The 26,745-nt window shown below is 45.2% G+C and overlaps 1 protein-coding gene across 1 annotated transcript in view; it reads right to left on the bottom strand.

Annotated features, from left to right (window-relative positions):
- The window catches only part of RNF220 (ring finger protein 220), a 586,572-nt gene that overhangs the window by 272,643 nt on the left and 287,184 nt on the right, over nt 1–26,745 (bottom strand). The window contains exon 3 of the mRNA XM_033915741.1: nt 10,038–10,167. Within this exon, the coding sequence (XP_033771632.1) occupies nt 10,038–10,167 (130 nt within the window). The remainder of the gene's footprint in view (nt 1–10,037; nt 10,168–26,745) is intronic.

The raw sequence follows: 26,745 nt of genomic DNA, 5'->3' as shown, positions 1-26,745 counted from the left end.
CTCAAGCTTTATCATTGCTTCACGCTTCACGCTTTCCTCTCGCATGTCTTAAGTTTAATGGCGGCGTTACTGTCCTTTGTTCTGTTTTTATAGTAAACGCCGGTTTCAGCTGAGCTGTGACATCAAAATTATGCCACGCCCAGAAGGAAAAGTGCCAAAGACATTTGAAGGTCAGAACCAGCTGATACTCCGCAAGTTTAAAGAGGTCTATCCGCCATTTTCGATTTAAAGAGGATGCTGGTAGAAAATATAAATAAATATACACATCTTTTTCTGGATACCGCATATGAAGATTGAGCTTTGATTTAAAAAGGGATGATTTCTAAAGCCTTGAAAAAGCATAGGTGAAACATGTCGGCTGTAACCTATCCCAAAGAGTTAAGTCATATCAAATTTACATAATATTACATTCAATTTAAGATATCTATGAGAGGAGAAGCGATGACAATTTGGCACATGAAGCTTGAAGCAATGACAAAGCTTGAGCTTTGAGTGGTGTCGCTGAGGTTCATTAAAAGTGAAACAGGGACATACACTTCTCCCTCTGAATTTGCGGGTTTAGCACTTGCGAATTTAGTTATTCACAATTTTTTTCCTCCTAATTTTTAAAGGTTGCCTCTGATCCATCCCTGCCTCCCTCCTGCGTCCCAGACCTCCCCAGACCTTACCTGGTGGTCTAGCGGTGACGTGGAGCAGCAGCGATCTTCCTACGCTCCTGCCCCGTGCAGAGCCATCAATACAAATGGCGGCCATGAGTTCCCGTGGTCTCACGAGACTACAATGGGAACTCACGGCAGCCATTTTTGTTGACGGCTCTGCGTAAGAAGTTCGCTCCTGCCCTGCGTCACCGCTAGACCACCAGGTAAGGTCTTGGGAGGTCCGGGATGCAGGAGGGAGGGAGGCGGGGGTGGGTATTTGCGATTTTCCATATTCGCGGGCCGGCTCTGCCCCTAACCCTCGCGAATTCAGAGGGAGAAGTGCACTTGGAGGTTATTGTGTCGTATAAAATGGCCACACTGAAGTCCGCGCAGAGGAGAGAGGCAGTTTAAAGGTTAGAGCAGTGGTTTGAGAAACAGGGAACCCAGTTCAGATCACAGTTCACATGCTTGTGATTTTTTTTATTTTATTTTATTCTAAGTGAGCCCTCCAGTAGCAGAAAAATGCCCTACTGCACCTGAATATACAACAATTCAACACCCCTCAGGCTTAAGGTGTCTTATATATTGAAGTACAGTAGGACTCACAATTTCAGTCCACTCAGATCTGCTCCGTTAAGAATGTCCATAATACCTGAAGCTGTCTTAGAGCCCAGTATCCCTTACCGTTTTCACTGTCAGGGAGAAGGAGGGGCACAGGAATGAGTGGGGGGTTAAAGAGGTGTCTGCTCAATCAGAGCACCCTTCAGCAACCTGCACGTTACAAGTACCAGGTCAAAACACGGACGTCCCTATCCGTATTCTGGCCCTTCTCTAGTTCTGCCCCAAACACATCCAGACCACGCCCCCTTGCAATATGGATGTCCAGCAGCGTGAGATGCCCATGTCCTTCCTTTGTAAAACTGAGCTTCACTTAATCCCCCCGTTGCCCCAGGTCTATTAGATAGATTGTGAGCCCTCCAGGACAGACAGGGAAAACTGCTCGAGAACCTGAAAAAATTCATGTAAACAGTTCTGAGCTCCCCAGGGAGAACAGTACAGAAAATTGAATAAATAAATAAAGGTGTCTAGCAAAGCACTACCTACTGCGGGTCATTCAGAGTTAGACGCCATTTCTAGAATTCCATAGCAACATAGTAAATGACCTGAACGGTCCATTACAAATACACGATTAAATTAACTTGTCTCTTCTTTGCTATTTCTGGGTCATAGACTGTAAAGTCCACCTGGTATTGTCTTAGGTTCCGTCCAAGTTCACTCCAGCCTATCCAACCATCCCGTTTGCAGGATATCTACCATAAAGTCTGGCCAGTAACGTCCTCATGTTCCAAGTTAGTGGAATTTCCCATTGATGGCCTCCCCAGCCTATCCTACACCAAATCACCACATATGCCAGTCTGTCCAGTACCAGAATCGTGCCTAGCAATGCCAAAATCAACCTAGGTGCTGGTATATTAAGTTCGGGCTTTGTTGGCCTAAAATAGACGCTTACTGGTGCCTAACTCAACCCATGCCCAAACTCTGCTCCTAACCAGGCATCTCGGTGTAGATGAGTTACGCACCAACTGCCAAATTAATCTTTTAAAATTGGTTTTTAATTTATTAATTTATTTTTTTTTTAATTTCTAAAATTTCTTCAGCACCTATACCTAAGTGGTTAACATTCAGAATAGTTCAAGACAGATTACATGGATAACACCATCAATTACAGAACAGTCACATACTAAGGAAACCTCAAAAACCAGAGGAAAAGTTATCAATCTTCACTAAATTTTTTGTGACAATCACAATTCAAGATCCCTTTACTAATTCTACAACAAGAAATTAGAAAAAGGCCTCAACATATAGTTCGGTCTTGAACATTTTCTTGAACTTGAGTCGGTCAAAACAGGTCCTCAGGATGCCAAGGGGGTGATTCCACAATTTCACTCCCGCTACGGACATCATTGCTGTTCTAGATTTAACATACCAAATAGTATTCTCCTTCATACAGGTCAGTCTCATAGTACCTTCTGACCTCAGGGCTCTCCTGTTCAATTAACAGTGACGATTTAACCAATTAAACAATTAAGTTAGATACCGAGTTCGCTAGGCACCTAATGGTAGGTGCTTTTGATAGAATTTTCAGACGTTCAAAACAAGAATAGAGCTCCTAAAATAACCACTTTGAATTTTGCATAGTATAGGAAGAAATGCATTTCTGTTTCTATCTCTCTGGGACAGAATTCAGCTTCTTGGAGTTTCCAATTCAGGTTTTGTCAGCACATTTCTAATTCTTTTCGGTGCTAAAAATAGCTTAAAATCCCTTTTCTACCCAGTTTCAGTTTTGGCTTAAATGCTATGACCATAGTTTTGGTTTTAGCCAAAACTGACCATGTATTTTTGTTGGAAGCCAGTCATTTGTACTTTGCCACTTATACATCTATTCCTCCCCTCCCCTCCCCTCTGAATAGAAGTTATCTTCCCCCCTGCCCGCCTGCAGGAGCCCACTCTCTTGGCAATCTAGGGGTGTAGTTGGTGCTGAAACTGGCCTAAAATCCCTTTCTACCTGGTTTCAGTTGAAACTGATCATGTATTTTCAGTTGAAGCTGAAAATTTGTACTTTGTCCTTTTTATCTTCTTCCCTCCCCTCCCTTCCAAACAAGAATTGCTTTTCCTCCTTGCTCACCTATAGGGGCCCCCCCTCAGGCCTATCTTACAATCCTGGGTATTCTAGGAGTGAAACCAGTGCAGAAGGGATATGCAAGCTTAACTTTCAAAATGACTGCCATGATGACCTCTAGTGGCAATCTCTTGAGACTGCTGCAAGATGTTATGGCAGCCATTTTGAAAGTAGGGCTGACATGGTCAAGAGCAACTGGGGATGGCCAAAGCAGTGATGGATGCATCATCTACTAGTTTGGATTTGACTGGTCTCTTGGAAAGATGTGTAGCTTTGCCAGATCTACTCTGTTAAAGTTGTTTGTTTTCCTCCAGAATAAGGAAACACTTTGATTATTTTTTTTTTTTTTTAGATCTCATGCCATTTTCTGATGTTTTAAGGTGGACACAGCCTAGAAGGAAAAATTTGCTCTCATATTGTCATCAAGTATTACCTTTGGGGGCCAAATTTTAATGTTCATGTACATGTGTTATATTATGAGAACCATTCTTATATTTTTGGACCATCTATTACAAAAGGCCATATGTTCTTTACCTGTCTTCATCTTTCTCTGTACAACTCCCTTTTACTTCAGTCAGCTATATATTTATTTTGTTTTCCCATCCATTATGTGTATTTACCCTTATTTACCCCTCCTTTCCTATTATAAATTGTATTTCTTCCCCCTCTTTCCCAATGTTTCCTGTCCAGATTTGTCTGGTTTGTTTTAAATTGATTTTAATATTTTATTATATTATTGTTAATTTTTTATTATGTATTTTCTGTAAATGTAAATCGCTTAGTAGTTACGATAGGCGATTAATCAAATATTGAATAAACCTTGAAACCTTGATAAACCTTCTCTGTTTCTATGTAGACAAACGGTTGTTCCTATTACAGCCCTTTGGGCACTATTTTGGGGATTTCTCAATAAATATTTGTATTTTATCTCTAGACCTGGTGTTTTTTTTGCCGTTGAAAGTCTCTTGGACCATTCCTACTTTTGCTTTTTTCTTACAAATATCATGTTGTCACCTCTAGGGAAATTTACTGGTAAAGGTCTGATGCTTGGACCGTGTTCAGATGTGGTCAGGAAAGACAGATTCTGGAGACCCTTGATAGCTAATAAGGCGTGGTGAGAGGAAGCACCCCTCCAGCAAGGGCCACCTAGGGCATGGGCATGCCATTTGAGAACATGGAGACGGACAGGAGGAAAGAACCAGAAATATTCCAATCTACAGCCTCCCCCTCCAAACTAACCATGCTTACTTGCATTTTATTTTGCATTAATCATGGGAGATTGCCTCCTAAAAGTAAAAGCTCTGTTTTTTTTCCATTTATATTCTCCAACTGAAGATGAGAAAAGCAGGTGACATATTCTAAGAGGGAGCACTGAAGAACGTGTTAAGCACTTCAAAATCTCATATATTCAATCGGCCGCTGGCAAGACATCTGCCTAATGTTAGAGCTTAAATATCCTTTTCCATTTTACATGCATTCAAGTCTCATTTGAGCGAAATGAAACAGTATTATTAAAGGGAGATTTTGCACAAATGGCCTGAATTTGGCATGTCAAGTTCAATGAGGCTGTTACATATGTAACACCGAGTAGGGATGCTGAGCTTGCCTTTCCCTGCAACTGTGCTAGGGCCTTGCAAATGAGATTGGCACGCCACGCTATCTCCTTCTTTGTAGACATCTCTCCTCACACCTCTCAAGCGCCTGTGCCCCCACTCCCAGGGATAGGTCGGATTTTATATTCCACATTTCAGCAGAAAACGAGAGAAGGGCTTTTTGTCGAAGGCTGCAGTGGAACCCATGTTCAGAGGTGGCAATAACTCAGGGGCCCCAAATGTAGCCAGAGTAGGAACTTATAGACATTTCTTACAGCTACAGCAGAAACAGATTTTCAGCATTTCTCCTCCAGAGAAACCTTTGCTGTAAATGTTAAAAGTTACTCTCTGTTGAAATGCAGAATGAAAAGCACTGCTATACATCCAACCTGGCCCCACTTCAGAGAACATATTGAGCTGTTGAGTAAGACCATGGCCTTTAGGGTCCCAATCATCCTCCTCCGTCTACTCATAAGCATTTGCAGACAAAGTAAACATAGAAACATGACAGGCAGATAAAGGCCTAATGGCCCATCCAGTCTGCCCTTCCCCACCATCCATTATCTCCTCCTCTCCTTAAGAGATCCCACATGCCTGTCCCACGCTATCTTGAATTCAGATACGGTCTTCGCTTCCACTGGAGACTATTGCACCCATCTGCCACCCTTTCTGTAAAGAAGTATTTTCTTTACATTACTCCTGAGCCTGCCACCTCTTAACTTCATCCTATGCCCTCTCCTTCCAGTTTTCCTTCATTTGAAAAAGACTCTCCGTCAAGATTCCACCAAGATATTTAAACGTCCCCTCTCTCCCGTCTTTCCTCCAGAGTTCTCAAAGTCTGTCCCCATGGGATTTATGACTAAAGCCACTAGAGTACCACTGCACATGTCCTTGACGCTTTCATGCTAACCCGGCTAAAGGTAGGGGGTTCAATCCCTTTTGGAAACTGTGGAGATGCAGGACTTCAAGTCCACATGTATACTTTTGGACAGAGCTTGTTTCCACACTTACAGCAGCCCTAGAGCTGGCAGAGTTCTACTATTAATTATTTCTATATTGCTACCAGTCGTCCGCAGCGCTGTACCGGGTCACAAAGAAGAGAGTCCCTGCTCCGAAGAGCTTACAAACAGGATGCCAGGGTGGGGATACAGTTAGGGGGAATGGATCTGCTGGCTAGGTTGGTGGGCAGTGGGAACATGTATGCTCACACAGCTTTGTTTACATTTACTAGAGCAGAATACTGAGGTATTCACTCGTTTATAAGATGAAAGCAGTGATACCATTTGGGAAGGTTGGCAGCTTGTATTCAGCTCAGACGTTCTCAGTAAATGCTACATTTTGCACACACAGAGGTGCTGGTGACTCACAGCTTGAATTACAGCCTTTCACTGGGCGAGAGCAGCTTTGTCAAAGATTAGCTCCTATTGCCTGAATCTATAGAAGAGATTGAATGTTATCTATCATGACACAGGAGGAGTCATTATTCAATAATTAATAAAGACCTCATATTCTCTTGTACCCCACGTATGGCCATGATGGCTGGCACGAGAGGCAGCTGCAGAGAAAGAAGGCTCCTCTTTGACAGGGGCTTTTATTGAAAGGACTTGTCACTGGGACCAGAATGGCCTTTGTCAGGGTGCATGACCGAAGGTTTCCTCTCCACTGCGGAAAGGCCCTTTTCGGCTTCTCTCCTCACACAACGCTCCACCTTCTTGATGGCTTCTTAGCACACTAATTGTTTCGCTTCATTTAAATCTGTTCACTAATTTGCCGTGGCCCTTTATTAAGTTGGAAGGAACCCAAATTAGACCATAAATTAGACACACCAGGGAGCTGGCTCTGTCAGAGTGGAGAGATCCATGGTCTTTTCTTTATCTTCCTCTATCTCAGTGCTGGGGCCTGATCTTTAGGTGGAGGGAATGCCTTACCTGTGGCGGCCTAAGCCTGTGTTATCCTTCTTGTACTCTGGGGAATCTCAAAATACAGAGGAGCAGAAATAAGATAAAAGGGTTGGAGGAGTCGGCTGAGAAGCAGGTTCAGATCCCACTGTGGTCCCTTGTGATCCTGGGGAGTCATTTAACCTTCGACTGCTACAGACTCAGAAGTGTTAAGTTCTTAGGACCAGATTCTACATCAGCTGCCAAAAGTTAGGCCACTCTATCACCACCTAACTTAATTGGTTTAATTGGGTTTAAAATCCAATTAAACCCTCATTAAAAAAATAAAATTATGTGACACTATGTGGTCTCCAGGACCGACGCCTAGGTCTCTGGTGGCTAGCAGCACATCGTGACGCCAAAGTCTGGAAGTGGGTGTGGCTAGGGTGGCTCCAGATTATGTGCCACTGGTTGTGATTTAGGAAGAACCCTAGGCGACAGAAATGTAAGCCTATAAGACCCTGGCCTACATTGCTGCCACCTAGGGTCCTTGAGGGCTGCGATTCTGGAAGCAGCGTCTGTCAGTGATTTACCCTTTTGAAGGCACTTGCAGAGTCAGGGCCTTAATGCAGAGTTAGCACACAAAAGCAGGGTGTTAAAGGTTTTGCTGTCCTACGCGCTACTGATTTTTAGTTCAATATTTTTACTGAAATTTTTGAGAACCAACAGTGAGAAAGATCTTTACAGAACCTGCCAAATTCAGTATAGATGACAATTAAGCAGATAATTGAGTGGCTTTTAAGTAATTGTCAACGGGCGACATATACGCCATTTTGAGTTAAAAGAGAGGGGGAAAAGTTTTTCTGCAGAGTGTTGTTCATATCTCTTATATAAACATAATGAATTCCACCAAAAGGTGTTAATGTAGTAGAGAAGCCGATTTCCAATCTTGTAGAACTTGATGTTAAGATATCAATTAGACTCGATTCACAAGGACAGTTTTGTGCAAGATCATAAGATCAAAGGATAATTCAGCTGAACAGTTTGTAATGGACTTGATGGTTGTCCAAATCTTGTTCCAGAGTCCCAACTGAACCCAGCCCCCCTGGCCCTCAGGCTCCTCCGCAGATGCTGTTGGCACTCAGCATGCGACATCAAGGGTTACCATGTGGCTCCAGAAAAAGGAGAATGGATTAGGACATCTGGGCTTTACTTCTATTGAAACCTGGATGTCCTCCTTTTTCTGGAGCCATACGGTAACCCTACTTTAGTATATGCCTGAGGGACGGTAGTCAGGAACTCCACACCTCTTATCTCAGTGCAGTGTAACAGGCGAGGCACTGGCTTGGCCCTGGTTCGTCTCAACACAATGAATTCTGGAACTCGCAGCCCTTTTTTCTAATCAGGAAGAACACATGAAGCACATTGATGTATTAATATAGTGGTTTATGAATGATAAGACTGCCATATACAAAGGAAGGATCCTGGTGAGGATTGATTTTGTCTGCTCTTTCCCCAACCATGTATTTAAAAAAAACCTTTGGATCATTAATGCCCAAATTCAAGCAGGACACACAAAGTCTGAACTCCTTCCTATATCTATAAGTAGGCAAAGAAAAACCTTTGGTGACTGAGCTAATTTCATTCCTCAAAAACCTACAATCAGACAGCAGATAAGGACTGTAAGGTCATCTATCCTTCCTATTCATTCTTGTTATAGGACTATAGATTCGATTCGATTCCTTACTGACTTTCCCTTCAATTCCTTTGATCTAGGGATCCCTGGTGCTTCCTATGGCTTTATTAAATTTGGTTTTGGAAGCTATGATAGAGACTTTTAAATATCTCCAATGGAAAGGAAGCTCTAGAACAAGGAGTGTGAAACCATGGATGGATGAAGAGACACTTAAATATACCCAGACTATCAACTGGAATCCACAGAAGTATATTTAGATGCCTCTACCCCTCTGATAACCCCCTGATCCTGATAGCCCCCTCCCTGCCCACCAAAGATGAATGAAACCTGGGCCAAGTACCATGAGACTGCTGCTAAGGGTTGGGGCAGTCATATTGTGGCCAGATTCACAACAAGCAGGAGTGACTGGGCATCAGTCCTGCCCATATGACCCACCTAGACCTCCAGGGAGTTTCAGGTAGGCCTGAGTGTGCTCATGGGGATTGGAGGGGGGCGTTCAGCCCAGGCTTGATTTCTCTTTGGGGGGAAGGGAATGGAGGGGAGACTGGAACATGGAGGGGAAAGTGAGGATCCATAAGCCCCCCCATGCTGTTTCCCAGACTAACCGGGCACTGACCAGTATTCATACTGGTGCCCAATTAGCTCGGCAGCTTTAGCTGCTTATTTAACTGGTTATCAGTGTGAATACTGCACTAAGTAGACAATGCAAGTACATTTAATGGCTCTGTCCAGTTAAGGGATGCCAAATATCACTTTGAATATTGGGCAGATAAGAAATAAAATGCAAGAAGGCAAAGAAAGTAAGATGATGCAATACAGTCCAGTCTCATTGACATTGCAGCTTAAATGCACATCGGTCCAGGTTTTCATCTGGGATTTCCTGCATTCCATGAGGGCCAACACACCTTCTGAGATAGAATCCTTCAGGGCACTCGTACCTTTCAAAGAGCCCGGCACATTTGCATGCTTTTGGCTTTTGCAATTTTGCAAATACAGGCCAAATCAATTTTTGCCCATCAGCATTTCAAAATTTCCAGATTAACCATAACAAATATGTTTTTAATTTTCTACTTTTGGAACATTTCTCTTAGTATCAATGAGAATTACATTTATTACTTAAACCCTCCTCTCCCGCTTTTATGAATACGCATTAGGCTTTTTTTATCACCTGACGCAATGGTAAAAGCTCCAATGCTCATAGAATTCTTCTGAGCGTCAGAGCTAATTCCGACATGGCCAGCAATAAGAAAGCCTCATAAAACGGGACCTAAGTTTGCTATTTCACTCGTTTTCTGTAGAAATCTAGGTTACTGAGCTGACCAAACATTTCCTGTCCACTTCTCTTCCTAAACCAGGGCTGAGCAACTCCAGTCCTCGAGGGCCGGAATCCAGTCGGGTTTTCAGGATTTCCCCAATGAGTGGGCATTGAAAGCCGTGCATGCAAACAGATCTCAAGCCTAGCCATTGGGAAAATCCTGAAAAGCCGACTGGACTCCGGCCCTCGGGGACCGGAGTTGCCCAGTCCCACTGGACCCACATCACGTCTGCACCTACCAGAGGTTGAGCTGGGTAAGTTTCTCCATCTCCTGTTGCATGTGTTCCTGCAGCTCTCCTGGGCGAAGGAGCACCTGGCAGATGGGACAAATGGGAGCCTGGCTGTCGAACAAGGTCACTTTCTTTTTACCTGCAAGGAGAAAAGGAGGGTTTTCACCTGAGTTCAGTCTGTCTTTCTCTTTAGACACCTTGGTACAGGCAGACGATAGAATCACAAAGAAATGCTTTTCTATATACGGCATTAACCCTCCCCCCTCTTTTTTTTTACTAAGCCGTGGTAGAGGTTTCTACCATGGAATGCTAAATGCTCCAACGCTCCTAGAATTCCTATGAGCGTCGGAACATTTCGTGCTTTGAGCCGCAGGAGAAACCTTTACCGTGGCTTAGTGAAAGAGGGGACACCGACAAATCCGCAGATGGCAATTACGCTCTGACAAATGCGCCCCTGCAATTGCGCGCACAGACACGTGCACGCACGACAATTGCAGCCTGTGAAGGATATCTGGAAGGCCCTGATTTGCTCAGGCCCCGTCCCTTGGGAGGGGCTTGAGGTGCCTCAGGGGCGGGGCCTGAGGAGTCTGAGCAAATCAGGGCCTTCCAGCTATCCACTAAAAGGGTCCCCCCTCAAAAAAAGAGGGTTACTTTGTAACCCTCAAAAAGGCAACATAGTATCCTGTCGGGTCACCTCCCATTCATTGCGCATGCAAATGTCGGGGCACAATTGTCGGCACATTTGATGGGTCACCATATACAGCCTTATCATCCAAGATGGAGTGGAAAGAAGTCAGACTTGTGTGAGATGCAGTTCTCTCTGTTTAAGTTTACATACACTACAATTTTAACAATTAACTGATTTTAAAATATACACACATAGCTACAACATTCATGTGGTCAACAAGCCCATTATAACTTATTTGTCAAACAACACAATATATTTAAAGCCAGCAAAACATGACATGTTTTCTCTGTAATATTAGAAAATCTATCTACGCCCTAGAAGATTTAGTGGAGATTGCAGTAAGCATCGCTGTCAGATTTCAGGGGCAATGGGAGGACAGCACTGGCAGATCTGTGTGCATCTGTGTCTCTGTCCTGGAATAGATGCACTGGCAAAACTACAGGCGGCGGCTCCGTATTGTAACAGCAGGGGGCACTGCAGGGCAGGATTAGGTGCACTGTGGTAGGGGTTCTCGTAAAGGCAGAGGGCCAGTTGGGGGTTCTCCATACTATGCTGGAAAGCAAGCACCAAAGTTGAGGGAAAGCCCCCTAGATTGTGTATATATGGGGGGAAAGACATTGGACATTATGTATGTGCTTGTTGCAAAAAGATACAAGTGAAAGAAGAAAGAGAATACAGTTTTCCCTCCAAGAGATGTCTCCTCCTTCCACTGTCAATCACCAGAGGGAGAAACTGACCCTGCTTCAGAAACGGGAAATATTCTAAGCTCAGCACTCAAATAACCTGCTAAAGCCACTAGAGGTCTCTGCTTTTCCTTAAGGCTGTGGTCTTCATCAGTTTTTAAGCTGGGGCCACTAATGAGCTGGGGGAGGAGTGCGACAACACTATCGACATCCATCCCTACATCCCACCTTCAGCCTTCATTGAGGACTATTCCCAAATGCATTCTCTTGAGAACTGCCTTGACCTTCGAGCGTGTGCTTTTGCCCCTATCTACTTTTCCTTTTCTGTCCTGAGCCTGGGTAAAGAGAGAGAGACACACACAAGGTCTCTGGTGGCCGCCACTGGCCCTGGGTCTTGCATTGAAGAACATTGCCTTAAGGGAACAGAATCGTAGGGTCTCTACACAAGCAGAAAGCCATGTAACCACTTCTTATCTCTCCAGATACCAGAATAAAAGTAAAGATGTCCTATTAGTATTGCTTGACCTATACTTGGCTTTTGATTTAGTTAGGCAAGGTATATAGAGAATGACTTGGGAGAGGTTATGGATTTCCTCTTTCTTTGGAAGCAGAGATCTGCCCCTTCCTTTTCCACATATTTTATTGAGACTTCATGTCATAATTTAAGAAGAAGAAACTGTTATCACAACAATAGGAAAAAGTATCCCCCCCAAAATAAGCTATACGCGGCGGCAGGAGAAAAGTCTGCAATTAATCAGTTAACATTTTAGAAAGATTTTTATCAAGCTTTTGCCGCTTTCAATTGCACTGACAAATTGGGAGACAGTTTGCTAACAATTCTGCTTTCATATTTACTCGTATATTAATAACCAACTGCAAATGGATAAATTAGAATTATCTTTCTAGTGTTTGATCATTAATTTTAGTGCAACTGAAATACATTCATTTGGAATATGTTAATTGTTTTCTTTTCATTTAGTAATATTAATGGCAATCATGACAAATCTGCAATATTTGGTTTCGTGACCAGTTCGTTGTAAATCACAAATTTAGGGCTCCTTTTACAAAGACACGGTAGCGAATTGAATGGGCTTTGGGGCGTTTACCAGAGCAGCACTGCTACATGGCTTTGCAAAAGAATATCATTTACTGTACCTAACTCCCAAATTGGTTTCGTCGTCAACACTCTGAAATGTTCTGGAACTGATTATTACAGCTCTGTTCAGGGAATGGTTATTGGATTCTTTTATTAAGAAAGTTTCAACTTCCACACATCACTTCTCGCTCTCTTTTTTTAAATTAAATCTTTTCAAATCGATGCAAGAGATTTATAAACCCAAAAAGATTGGGGGAAAGACGTTGGACATTATGTATCTGCTTTTGTAAACCACTCTGAACAATTTTTGTTGATCTTGGTATCACATAACGATAAAAGTGAAAGAAAGAGAATACAATTCTTATACACTTCTCCCTCCGACTCTGCGAGGGTTAGGGGCAGAGCTGGCCCGCAAATACGGAAAAATTGAGGATAACTTTGAGAGCCAACTCTGACCCACCCCTGCCTCCCTCCAGCGTCCCAGACCTCCTCAGACCTTACCTGGTGGTCTAGCGGTGACGTGGAGCAGGCACGATCTTCCTACACTCCTGTCATCAAAAATGGCTGCCTTGAGTTCCCGTTGTAGTCTCGCGAGACCACGGGAACTCACGGCATCCATTTTTGTTGATGGCTTTGCACGGGGCTGGAGCGTAGGAAGATCGCTCCTGCCCCGTGTCACCGCTAGACCACCAGGCATGGTCTGGGAAGGTCCAGGATGCAGTGATTCAGCGTTTTAAAACTAGGGGCAAAAAATTGTGAATAACCGAATTTGCGGGTACTATACCCGCGAATTCGGAGGGAGAAGTGTATAGCGAAGGTGTTCAGTAGCCACTGGATTACAAATCCACAGGCAGAAGAACATAAGAATTGCTGCTGCTGGGTCAGACCAGTGGTCCATCATGCCCAGCAGTCCGCTCTTGCGGCAGCCCTCTGGTCAAAGACCAGTGCCCTAACAGAGACTAGCCCTACCTGCATATGTCCTTGTTCAGTAGGAACTTGTCCAACTTTGTCTTGAATCCCTGGAGGGTGTTTTCCCCTACGACAGCCTCCGGGAGAGCGTTCCAATTTTCCACCACTCTCTGGGTGAAGAAGAACTTCCTTACGTTTGTACGGAATCTATCCCCTTTCAACTTTAGAGAGTGCCCTCTTGTTCTCTCTACCTTGGAGAGGGTGAACAACCTGTCTTTATCTACTAAGTCTATTCCCTTCATTATCTTGAATGTTTCGATCATGTCTCCTCTCAAACTCCTCTGTTCAAGAGAGAAGAGGCCCAGTTTCTCTAATCTTTTGCTGTACGGCAGCTCCTCCAGCCTCTTAACCATCTTAGTCGCTCTTTTCTGGACTCTTTTGAGTAATTCCGTGTCCTTCTTCACGTACGGCGACCAGTGCTGGACGCAGTACTCCAGGTGAGGGCACACCATGGCTCGGTACAGTGGCATGACAACCCTCTCCGATCTGTTCGTGATCTCCTTCTTAATCATTCCTAGCATTCTGTTCGCTCTTTTCACCGCCGCCACGCATTGTGCAGACGGTTCATCGACTTGTCGATCAGAACTCCCAAGTCCTTTTCCTGGGAGGTCTCGCCAAGTACCGTCCCGGACATCCTGTATGCGTGCATGAGATTTTTGTTACCGACATGCATCACTTTACACTTATCCACGTTGAACCTCATCTGCCAGGTCGATGCCCATTCCTCGAGGTTGATTATGTCACGTTACAGATCTTTGCAATCCCCCTGTGTCTTCACTACTCTGAATAACTTCGTATCTAGTGGCAAGGTCAGCTACCACAACTGCTCTTACAGCCCAGTATTCCCCTCCCATCCACATGCTTCTATCTGTTTTCATTAAGAATTTCATTGCTTGGAAAACTACTACCAGCACTTCTCATTTCTATAGACGTATGCAGAGCTGTTCATTAAACATTAGACAGCCAGTCCCTGTTCAGTAGAGCTTACAATCTAATTAAAACAGGCAAACAGGAACATTGTACGAACAAGATTTAACCAAGCCCATGGTGTGATTCAGAAATAAATGTAGGACTGTTGAGGTCACAAACGCAGTGTGTGTGTGTTGTAGAAAAAATAAAAAATAAAGCAAAAGCTGCAAATTAGCCATAATAGAAATAAACAGACTACAATAAGGAGAAATTCCAAGCCCCACTTCAAAAGCTCTAGTGCTGACGTGGGTCCTTCCAGCGTCTCTGAGGAGAGGCTCCCAGGGGACGCTAGACTAAGGCCTGGTTTCCCAGAGGCCAAGGTTTCATTTGTGGGCCCTGTTCCTGCTTCACTGGGGGGATTCAAGGCCTTGGCAAAGCAGCGTCACTACAATTTCTGCGATGACCTAAATGTAAGGCAGAGGACAGGGAGTGGGAGGGTTTCTGGGAAATGGGAGAACAGCAGGGGAAGCCCCAGTATTTGGGCACTTTGGCAAGTGCCACAGCATGTTGCTTCCACTTAAAGCTGGCCTTCTTTTCAGTCGATCTGGCAGCCTAGAAGAGCAGGAAGAAATTTGCAGGGGAAAAAATCATTATAAGCAGTGCTGGTTTCCTGCCAGTTTGGGAGCCTTCGTGAATTACAGCAAATTGCTTCCTTTTCCTGAATGGAGTTAGAGTGGAAGGTGGCGATGGGGCAGGCCCTGACCTAACTCTATTCATTTAGAAAATCAGCCCAAGGAAACAGGCTTCGGTGTGACGTGGTATCTGTCCATTTCTCTCCGCTTTCTTCTCCAGAGAAGGCCCAAATCAGTCCACTATGAGCGTCGGAGCTTTTACTGCAACGGTCGGCAATAAAAAAAACCCTAACGCAGCTTGATAAAAGTGATTTTCCCTTTCTGCTGAATAAACCTGAGAGATCTGGGCCCAGAGTATTTGTCGAAACAAGAGGTGTGTTTTTTTGCTGCACAGTAATGTGAATGTCCTGCCCTGCCCTGCCGACTGCACTCGTGAGCACGGAAATGTCAGGGGCCTATTTACTGAAGTGAAATTACTGTGTAGCAGTTCCCAAAATGAACCCATGGCAACTGCAGAACTTCTGTGAGTGTTGCACAATTTTTTTGGGGGAAATCTGCTGTTCAGTTAAGAACATAAGAATCGCCTTAATGGGTCAGACCAATGGTCCATCAAGCCCAGTAGCCGTTCTCACGGTGGCCAATCCAGGTCTCTAGTACCTGGCCACAACCCAAAGAGTAGCAACATCCCATGCTACCGATCCAGGGCAAGCAGTGGCTTCCCCCATGTCTTTCTCAATAACAGACTATGGACTTTTCCTCCAGGAACTTGTCCAAACCTTTCTTAAAACCAGCTACACTATCCGCTCTTACCACATCTTCTGGCAACACATTCCAGAGCTTAACTATTCTCTGAGTGAAAAAATATTTCCTCCTACTGGTTTTAAAAAGTTAATGCAGAGAAAAAGTTGATACTGTGCATTAATTGCAAGGTAGATGGTAGAGCTGGTGCAAGACTTCATGTTCTTAAATATTAAAGTTTATTGACTGTGAGTTAGAGAGTTGCGCGGGGACAGAAATCCCACCCGTCCCCACCCGTCCCCGCCAAAATCCCACCCATCCCCACCCGTCCCCGTGAGGAATCCCTCCGTCCCCCACCCGTCCCCGTGAGGAATCCCTCCGTCCCCACCCGTCCCCGCGAGGAATCCCCTCCGTCCCCACCCGTCCCCGCGAGGAATCCCCTCCGTCCCCACCCGTCCCCGCGAGGAATCCCCTCCGTCACCATCCTTCCCTATAAACTTCAGAAATAGTTATTTTATTTAATTATGCTACTGAATTAAAGGCTCTGGTAGAGACCCATTTACAAATAAGCAAAGAGACTATTAATTTGGAAATATTAATTGGGAAGAATACATACTTTGTAAATGGGTTTCTACCAGAACCTCTAATGTAAATATAAAATATAAATACTCAGCTGATGAGAACCCACAAACTGTCAGCTGAGGACTTCCTTTGCAGTTGGCCTGGGGTCCCTTTTGCCAAGCTTGGCAGGCAGCAGTAGCGTCCCTGAGTCACAGATGCTGGCACCTCAGTGGCTCATGGATGCTGCCAGCGACTGCTGCGCTTGGTGGAGGGGAGTTCTGACCATCTCTAGAGGAGGTCCTCTGCTGGCGGTGCTTGGGGATCCCCACCAGTCACAGCAAGGGCCAACAAGTACTTCAACACTGTAGAAATAAAACCAGAAATGCATTTCCTTTTCTTTTGAACACAAAACAAAGATATCTGCCATATACATTTCCCAAGGCAGATGACTCTATGCAATGTCACCTCGGTAACAAAATACAAAAATAGACAAATACACCCCCTCCCTTTTTACTAAACCACAATAGTAGGTTTTAGCACAGGGAGTTACGCTGAATGCCTCGCGCTGCTCTCAATGCTCATAGGCTCCCTGCGCTAAAAAACAATATTGCGGTTTAGTAAAAGGGAGCCATAGTGCAAAATATAGACAGCAGATATAAATTCTCAAAACAGACACATTTTGATCACTAAGTTGAAAATAAAATCATTTTTCCTACCTTTGCTGTTTGGTGATTTCATGAGTCTCTGGTTGCACTTTCTTCTTCTGACTGTGCATCCAATCTTTCTTCCTTTCTTTCAGCCTCCTGTATGTTTCCTCTCCTCCAGACCTCATTCTCTCCCCCAACTTTTTCTTTCTGTCTCCCTGTTCCCCCTTCTTTCTGTCTCTCTGTCTGCCCCCTTTCTTTCTTTCTCCGTGCCCTCCCCCAAGCCACTCGGTTTGCTGCCACCGCCATCGGGGAATAGTCCCCAAGCCACCGCTGTCCCAAGCTTTCCCTGCAGAAGCGTCGCGCTGACCAGCATTCCGCTCCCTGACGTCAATTCTGACGTAGGAGAGGAAGTTCCGGGCCAACAAGGCATTTCTCCTCATTCCATCCAGCCTGAGCCCCATCTCTCCTTGATCCAGCATTTCCCTTCTGTGTCTGTCAGAATTACCATTCCACCTATTTTCCAGCATCACCCTTCTTTGTGTCCATCTCACCTATATCCCTATCTCACCACTTTTTCAGAATCTTCATTTGTCTCTGTCCTTGTCTTTACCCCATATTCACCATTTGCCCTTTCAATGTCTTTATCTCCCCCCCCCACACACACTTTTTCAGCATTACTTCTATGTCTCTATTTCACCTCCTCTTCATGTCCCCTCTGTATCTCTATCCTTATTCAGAAGGTCCTGCTTACCCTTTCTCTTCTTTGTGTCACTATCTCCATTTTCCGCTTTCCCCCCTTTTTCCTTTGTTAATGCACCCTGTAGCCAGAATCTTTCCACCCTCTCTCCCCTCCGGCCCAGCCCAGTATGAAATATTTCCTTTTGTTTCTCTCCCCTCTCTCTTCTCCTCCCTCACCCACGAGTCCTGCATCTGGCCCTCTCCCTTCTACCTGCACCTGGCAACACCCCCCTGCTCCGCGGCTCTCTTAAGCAACTCGTCAGCAGCGGTGATCAAGACAAGCTGCCGACATCGAGGCCTTCCCTCTACGAGTCCCGCCTTTGTGGAAAAAGGAAGTTGAAACAAGCGGGACTCGCAGAGGGTAGGCCCCGACGCCAGAAGCTTGTGTCGATCGTTGTTGCCGAAGAGAGCCGCAGGTAGAAGGGAGAGGGAGATAGGAAGGCTGTAGAAGCTCCGGAGCATGACACCGAACCCGGCCAGGATGATTTCTTTTTCAGGCTGCTGCTGCCGCTGCCATCCCCCACCCGAAATGACAAAAAACAGCCTAATGCCCGCGTCGGGAAATAGCCATGCTGAGCAGTGAGCTCAGCACGTACACAGATGAAAGCCTTGCTTGCTGATTGGTCCGGCGGCACGGTGGGGCGGGGCCGCCGGACCAATCAGCAAGCAAGGCTTTCATCTGTGTACGTGCTGAGCTCACTGCTCAACATGGCTATTTCCCGACGCGACGCCAGACTTGCATCGCCAGAATTTAGGTAGGTTGTTTTCATCCCCGTGGGAGTCCCGTGGGCAAGGGGGCGTCCCCGTGGGAGTCCCGTGGGTCAGGGGGGCATCCCCGTGGGAGTCCCGTGGGCCAGGGGGCGTCCCCGTGGGAGTCCCGTGGGCCAGGGGGGGAACCCGCGGGATCCCCGCGGGACCCGCGGGATCCCCGCGATCCCCGTTCCCGTGCAGACCTCTACTGTGAGTATATGTGAGTGACTGTGAATGACTATGTGTGTGAGTATGATTGAGTGTGTATGTGTGAGTGAGAGTGTGAGAGAGTGTATTTGTGAGTGAGAGTATGTGTGTGACTGTGTGTGTGAGAGTGAGTGAATGTGTGTGAATATGTGTGTGAGTGAGTGTATATGAGTGATTGTGTGTGTGTGAGAGTGAGTGAGTGAAAGTGTGTGTGAGAGTGAGTGTGTGTGTGTGAATATGAGTGAGTGCTTTAAAAAGCTAACGCAGCCGTTTTGACAGCGAATTTTAACAAGCAAGATGTTCTCCCCAAATCTCGTATGCAAATGATGTCGACGGACAGCAGGGAAGCCCGTTTTGTTCAATATCTTCATTAATGACCTGGAAGAGGAAACAACAAGTAATATAATCAAGTTTGCAGATGACACGAAACTATGTCGGACAGTTGGGTCACTAATGGACATCGAAGAGCTCCAAAGACATTTGAACCAGCTAGAGAAATGGGCGGAAAAGTGGCAGATGAAGTTTAATATAGAGAAATGCAAAGTGATGCACCTGGGAAGGAAAAACAAGGAACATGAATATAAAATGTTAGGTGTGCCATTGGGCAAGAGCCAACAAGAAAGGGATCTGGGGATACTGATTGACAGGACCCTGAAGCCGTCGGCGCAGTGCGCATTGGCGGCGAAGAAGGCAAACAGGATGTTGGGCATGATAAAGAAGGGAATCAGGAGTAGATCGGCGGATGTCATAATGCCGCTTTACAGAGCAATGGTCAGACCACACTTGGAATACTGTGTCCAACACTGGTCTCCCTACCTAAAGAAGGATGTGACCCTGCTGGAGAGGGTGCAGAGGCGAGCTACGAAGCTAGTAAAAGGTATGGAAAATTTGAGCTACAAAGAACGCCTCGGAAAACTGGGTTTGTTCACCCTCGAAAAGAGGAGACTGCGAGGGGATATGATAGAGACTTATAAAATAATAAAAGGATTTGACAAAATAGAGCGAGAAGCATCATTATTCACGTTGTCAAATGTGAATCAGACAAGAGGTCATGGACTGAAGTTGAGAGGCGACAGGCTCAGGACAAATACCAGGAAGTTCTGTTTCACGCAGCGAGTGGTGGACGCTTGGAATGCTCTCCCGGAGGAGGTTGTGACAGAGACCACCATTCGGGGATTCAAGGGCAAGTTGGATGCACACCTTCTTGCAAATCACATTGATGGATACAGGTAAACAGGTCTTCATCGGGGAACACCTGGCTTAGCCTCCGCGTGTGCGGGTCACCAGTCTGGATGGACCAAAAGGTCTGATTCGGTGAAGGCGTTTCTTATGTTCTTATGTTCACTAAATTTACAGGCGTCAAGTCGCTGGTGTCAGAATATGCAAGGAAAGAGGCGTGAATGTGCGCATGTCCCGGGAAAGCAATGTAACGCAATCAGCACGAGCGTTGTTTGAGCACGGAATAGGCTTACATCATGTGCGTGCGACACACGTGGCTGTAGCGGTTGGTCGCAAAACCCGATAATCCAGCGTGAGCCGTTGGTATTGCAGTTTTCTCAGTGACGGCTTTTAACAAGCGCGAAGCGTGATTTTACACCCCTCCACTTATAAAATATATAGATACACATTTTATTTGTCATTAGCCAGAGTCAAAACACAAGCGCTGGCACTGTAACGGCGCCCCCGGACCAGTCGCTGCTTTTTGGTCGCCAAAAGCCGACGCTGCTCTTTGAAAATGCCTCAGCGATTTTTAAGAATCCACCGGAAGGCTCATTTCAGTGTCAAATAGCCCATTTGCATGCCATTGTCGGAGACTGCTAGAAACCTCGCTAAAGGCAGAGATAAACCGTTTTGATAATCCATTGCTAAAATGCGTGCAGGCTAAACCGCCGGAAACAGTTTGGCGACGGCGTCAAAGTTTTGAGAATCTTGCCCCTAGTCACTAATACTGGGCAGTGAGCTCAGTGGCTGGTCCAAGGTTGTCAAATGCAATGAATGGGCTCATTAAGGTCATGTTCTGACTTTAAATCTTAAAAAAAAAAAACTCTTGAAAACTCATCCGTTTGTCAAAGAATTTCGGTGGAGATTTTGGTAGTTTCTTACAAAGACAAAACTTGAAATGAGGGTTTGATGGTAGAATTTCTACAGTATGGCCTGGATTCGGCCTAATTATCAGGCCTAAGGCCACCTAAAATAAACCCGATTCTGTAACCAATGTCCATGTTACACATATCGGTTAGAGAATCGGGTTATTGTAGACGTGGCCACTACACTTATCACGGCACGGGATCTCCCTGCAGCCGCCTGTGCCCCCACCTGCCCTGATGCTCAATCCCTCCTGCCTGGAACACCCCCCACCCGCCCTGAACGAATGCAGCAGGAGGGATGACGAATCTCTTCTGCCCGGAACACCCCCTCTGAAGATCACTGGCAGGAAGGACTCAATCCCTCCTGCCAGAATCCCCTCCCCCACTAACCTTTAAAGATGGCCGTGTCTTTCCACCATCCGGCCGGCAGGCCCGCCTCTGTTGGAATGAGGTGGGCCTACCCCTGGAGGGGCCTAAGGCCCGATTGGCCCAGGCGCCTAAGGCCCCTCCTACAATTGGGATGCAGTTTACAGAATCTGGGCCTTTATGTATGTCATTCTTATATGTGGAAGTTGTAATCTGCCTAGTTGATAAGCGGAATAAAAATTTCTAAAATAATCCCCTCCTTTACAAAGCCACGCTAGGGGATAAATAAATAATAGTTGTAAGGGTCATGTCTTATAAAGCCGATGCTCTACATCTTTTGCAGTTTCTCTCAATCCGCCTGCTTTAATCTCTCGGTCAGACTTTCCTCTTTAAAAAAGTCTCCACAAAGCTTCCCAAGAGGAAAAGCGACCTGTACTTAATATATACAGAACTTCCTCTCTCAGCAGCTGACGCTATTTATAGGCAGAAACAATGGGGCCAGGGGCCTGTCTCCCAAATTAACCAAGTGGTCCTCTCGCAGACTGGATATCCTTTCTGTTTCCCACTGCAAAAACACACAGAGAAGTCTATGAGTAAACAGGGCCTTCCAGCCACAGCTTTCTGAAGCTCTTTCTCCTAGAGGAGCCCAGCAAACACCTTCTTCCCCAGAAAAACATAGAGACCGTCCCTGGAGAAGAGGAGACTTAGAGGGGGATATGATAGAGACTTACAAGATTATGAAAGGCATAGAGAGAGTAGAGAGGGGACAGATTCTTCAAACTTTCAGAAAATAAAAAAACAAGAGGGCATTCGGAAAAGTTGAAAGGGGACAGATTCAAAACGAATGCTAGAGAGTTCTTATCTTTACCAACGTGTGGTCGACACCTGGGAACGCGCTTCCAGAGGGACGTTATAGGGCAGGGAACAGTATCGGGGGTTTAAGAAAGGATTGGACAATTTCCTGCTGGAAAAGGGGATAGAAGGGTATTAGATAGAGGTTTACTACACAGGTCCTGGACCTGTTGGGACCGCCCGCGTGAGCGGACTGCTGGGCGCGATGGACCTCAGGTCTGACCCAGCAGAGGCATTGCTTATGTTCTTATGTTCTTATGTTCTTATGTCTCCCCTAGGCAGAATGATTGCCCTTCCCTAGAAGACCCTCTCCCAGAGGAACAGTGAGGTCGTCCCTTCCTCCCACTTTTATTTCATACATTCATGAATCACCCTCTCTTCTTGTGAATTGAATGGCAATGGCAAATAAAAGCACCAAATTATGCCTTAAAACTTCATAACATATAATAACTTAGAATATTGTTAATACATTTAAATAAAATTGAACAACACTTTAAATTAAAATGCCAAAATAACCAGAGAAAAAAATGATTAATTCATAACATCATTCCTACTTCATACATAAAATTACTAAAAATATTCAGAAAAAGTTGAAAAGTTGCAAACAACAAAAGCAGAACTCTGGTGGCTTCCAAATAGTTGTCATTTACACTTCTTATAAAACATACGATAACGTGACTCTGGTCGAGTCACTTAACTCTCCACTGATCCAGTACACAATAAGTACCTGTGTATAATATGGGGCTCCTAATCAAAACAAAAATACATCTGAAACACCACCCGAATTGGCACTTGGACCATCTAAAGGGCAGGTCATCCAAGTGCCGATCATCGAAATGGGTTTTTAGACGTATCCAGAGACTTTTTAGGTCTCTGAACCCCTCTATGCACCCAGAGCTGAAAGGATTGTTTTTGGAGGGATGTGGGTCAACTTAGACTTAGTCGTACTGCAGGGATAATCGAAAGTTTGACGAGGCTGCCGATATGTCTGCTCACTATTTTCACAATTACTATTTCAATGAGCAGACATATCAAGAGCCCCCTTCCTCCAATCACATCCTCCCATTCCTCAAAGGCCCCCTTCCCCACCATCTTAGTGAGCCTGTACTTGGTGGTCCAGTGGTATTTGGGCTAGAGCAATTGCAAGTCGTTCCCTGCCCTGCTGATGCCATCTCCAAAATGGTGCCCCTTAATGGCTTTATTTTACCATCATTTTATGCCCATAATTCAGGGGCAGACTGGGACTATAGGGCAGTGCCCAGGACCCAACAGCAGGGGGGCCCACATTCCCCTAGATTCAATCTAATCATTTTTGATAGGTGGTTAGGGTCACATGACCTGTACCCCCCTCTTCTATGAAACTGCGCTAGCGTTTTTTAGCGCAGAGAGCTGCGCTGAATGGCCCGCGCTGCTTCCGACGCTCATTAAGTTCCTAAAGTTTTGGTTATACCTGGTCTAGGTCGGCCCACCTCCTGCCCACACCCGCCCTTTCCCCTCCTCTAAAAACACCCTTTTTTGGCTCTATGCGTTTGGAGGCAGGGGAAAGGCCTAAGTTGGTTTTAGATACGTCTAAAACCAGCTTTGATTATGGGTACTTGGATGATCAGGCTTTTTGATCGTCCAAGTACCCATTTAGGCCACTTTTTAGATGGTTTTTTTTTATTATTATGAGCCCTTCTCATTGCCCATCCATCCAACCAAAAAACTTCAGAAAGACATGTCCACATCAGGCCTGTAAATCTCTCAGACTAAAACTCCCTCTGCCGTAGCTCAGAAAAGGAGAACATCAGATTAATGAAATGGAACTCTTACCAGTAATATACAGCTGTGCTTTGACGTTTGACAAAATATTTCATTTGAGACGTGTGATCTTCTTTCTCTTGTCTGAATTTCTGCCTTCTGCATAGTTGCAAAGGCCTTGCTCTTATTCGTGGAGCAACATTTGTAAATCATGGTCAGTCACTGTGCTCAGTCAACGGATTGGTAAAAATGTTCTCTTAACACTGCTTATTATAATTGATCAGGCTTGACAAGTAACAAAACAAGCCATTGCTTCTCTAAAAATAAAATTAGTTTGTAAAATATGACACAAGCTGGTTTAAATTTAGTGTCCAAAGATGACCAAAGAAATTTGCTGCTGTTGCAGTGTCGATGTAACACAATGGTATTTATTAAAAGTCAAATATGTACATTACATATAAAAAGACCTGAAGAAACACAAGGAAAAAGGGGATGTTCCCCACAAACCAGAAACCCCTCCAGCCCAAGATTTAACAGATCACTTTGCACATAAAATTACTTCAATACGTAATACCCTATTTTCTGCAATCAATCCTCCCTCCGTTAACTCTTCAGTTAAGCCCGTCTCTATTCCCATCAGCACCTTTTCCATATTCAAAGTCCCTTCTTTGTCTGAAATTCAAAAACCAATTCAGACTATTAATAATTCAGGTAACCGTTCTGATAGTCTGCCACCTTTTCTAATTAAAAAATATTTTTCTATCTTTGGTCCCTTCATCCAAATGGAACAGCCTTTCCAATGGCACTATGCCAAAGCAATGGAAAATGGCCATTAGGCCAATCATGAAGCTACCTTTGGATGACCCTGGTGATTGCTCCAACATCCCATTTCTTGCAAAATTAACTGAGAAGATCGTTTTCAAACAATTGACACCATTTATAGAACAAACTAACGCATTACATCCTAATGAAACGGGTTTCAGGCCTTACCATTCCACAGAGCTTTTACTCCTCGGACTAGTCACAACTATTAGACCAAAGAAAATCAGTCCTTTTGATTCCTCTCGACAACTGCGGCATTCGATACAATCAACCACGCAATTCTACTCAGCCGTCTCAAATCCTTAGGGATCTCAGGAACAGCTCTTGAATGGCTTGCTTCATATTTTTCGGATAAGCGTTATCAGGTTTGTCTCTCTACTTCCTCATCTGACCTTATATCCAGGGTTCAGGTATCCTCCATTGTTCCATTCTCTCACCTATGCTGTTTAATCTCTTTCTTGCCCCTTTTCTGACTATCACACAGTCTATTGGATTTACAATGTTCGCATATACGGATGATATTCAGCTTAATCATCCAGTTCTATCAACCAATCCTTCCAAAATTCACAAAATCAACCAAAAACTAAGGGGGTAATAATAATAATTTTTTTTAAAAAAGTCTAAAAAGTGTCCTAAATGGCTACTTGGATGATCAAAAAGCCTGATCGTCCAAATACCCATAACCAAAGCTGGTTTTTAGACGTATCTAAAAACAGCTTAGGCCTTTCCCCTGCCTCTAGACGCACAGAGAGAAAAGAGGTGTGTTTAGAGGAGGGGAAAGGGCGGGCAGTGGGCGGGAGGTGGGCCGACCTAAACCTAGGCGTACAACAGGTATAACCAAAACATTAACAGGTTGCCTAGTCGGCACTTAGACCTTTTTGACTTAGACATAGTCAAACCAGATCTAAGTGCCGAAAAAGGGGCCGCTGAGCTGATGGCCGCTGGTGCCATCAGTTCAGCGGCCCGGGAACCTACCCACCACAAGCATCGTGGCAGGAGAGATGCCTCATCTCCCCTACCGCGATGCCATCACTCCTCTACCAGAACTGCCACAACCCGCGGCAGGAGAGATGCCCTATCATGTAGCGGCGGGGGGGGGGGTCGCCGGGGCCAAGCCAGTCGCAAGGGGGTGGTGGTCGGCGGGGCCAGGAGAGCTTTGGGCTCCCTCCTGGCCCAAGCCAGTCCCGGGGGGGGGGGTCGCTGGGGCCAGGAGAGCTTGGGCTCTCTCCCGGCCCGATGTTAATCGGCGGGGCAAGAGGGCTTGGGCTCCCTCTTGCCCTGATATCATCGGGGGTGCCGCGATTGGCCGGGGCAAGAGGGCTTGGGCACCCTCTTGCCCCGATGTTGTCGGGAGGGGGGGTCACGGTTTGACATGGCAGGAGGGCTTGGGCACCCTCCTGCCTGGATGGTTGTGGGGGGGGGGGGGGGATTCTGTAACCGGTGTTGTTTTTGACAGACACCGGTTACAGAATCCAGCTTTTAGGCGAAGGACTGGCTCCTCCTTCGCCTAAAAGCCCTTCTGTTGGACGTTTGTGGCTTAGGCATTTTTTTGTTTCATTATGGCCGAAAAGTGTAGACGTGGTGTGGGTGTACTTTTAGACGTAGTGGTGTTTGGGCGTTTAGGCAGAGGAAGGCCATAATCAAAACAAGGACGTTTGTTTTGGTTATGGACACTTTCCCTGCTTCTGCGTTGAACGTTTAAGGACTTAGGCCAAAAGGGGACTTAGACCCTTTTTTGGATTATGCCCCTCCACCTGTTCTCAGTAATTGGCTTTGCAATAATCTACTGTCCCTCAATATCAGTAAATCAAAGGCCATGCTTTTCCCGACTAAAGAGAACGAAAGCCTTTCTTCCCCATTATGCATCTCTTCCACTCCAATTCAGTTAGTATCAGATATTAAACTCATAGGTGTGATTCTTGATAATCCACTTTCTTTCAAAGCACAAATTAGTTCCGTAATTCGAAAATGTTTCTTTAAACTCAAGATGATATGGTCCCTTGCGGCAATTCTAGAATATCTTAATATCCTCATTCATTACTTGGTCATCTCTACCCTAGACTACTGTAATTCCCTTTACTATGGAACCCCCCCAAAAGAGACTAGGAAATTACAAATTATTCAAAATACTGCCGTAAAAATTATCTTCAATGCAAAGAAGTTTGACCATGTCACACCTCTTTTGAAAAGGGACCACTGGTTGTCCATCTCCCACAGAATCACATTTAAAAT

This window comes from Geotrypetes seraphini, chromosome 12 (genome assembly GCF_902459505.1).
Source record: "Geotrypetes seraphini chromosome 12, aGeoSer1.1, whole genome shotgun sequence".
Lineage (NCBI taxonomy): Eukaryota > Metazoa > Chordata > Amphibia > Gymnophiona > Dermophiidae > Geotrypetes > Geotrypetes seraphini.
This window is presented reverse-complemented; position numbering and strand designations above follow the sequence as displayed.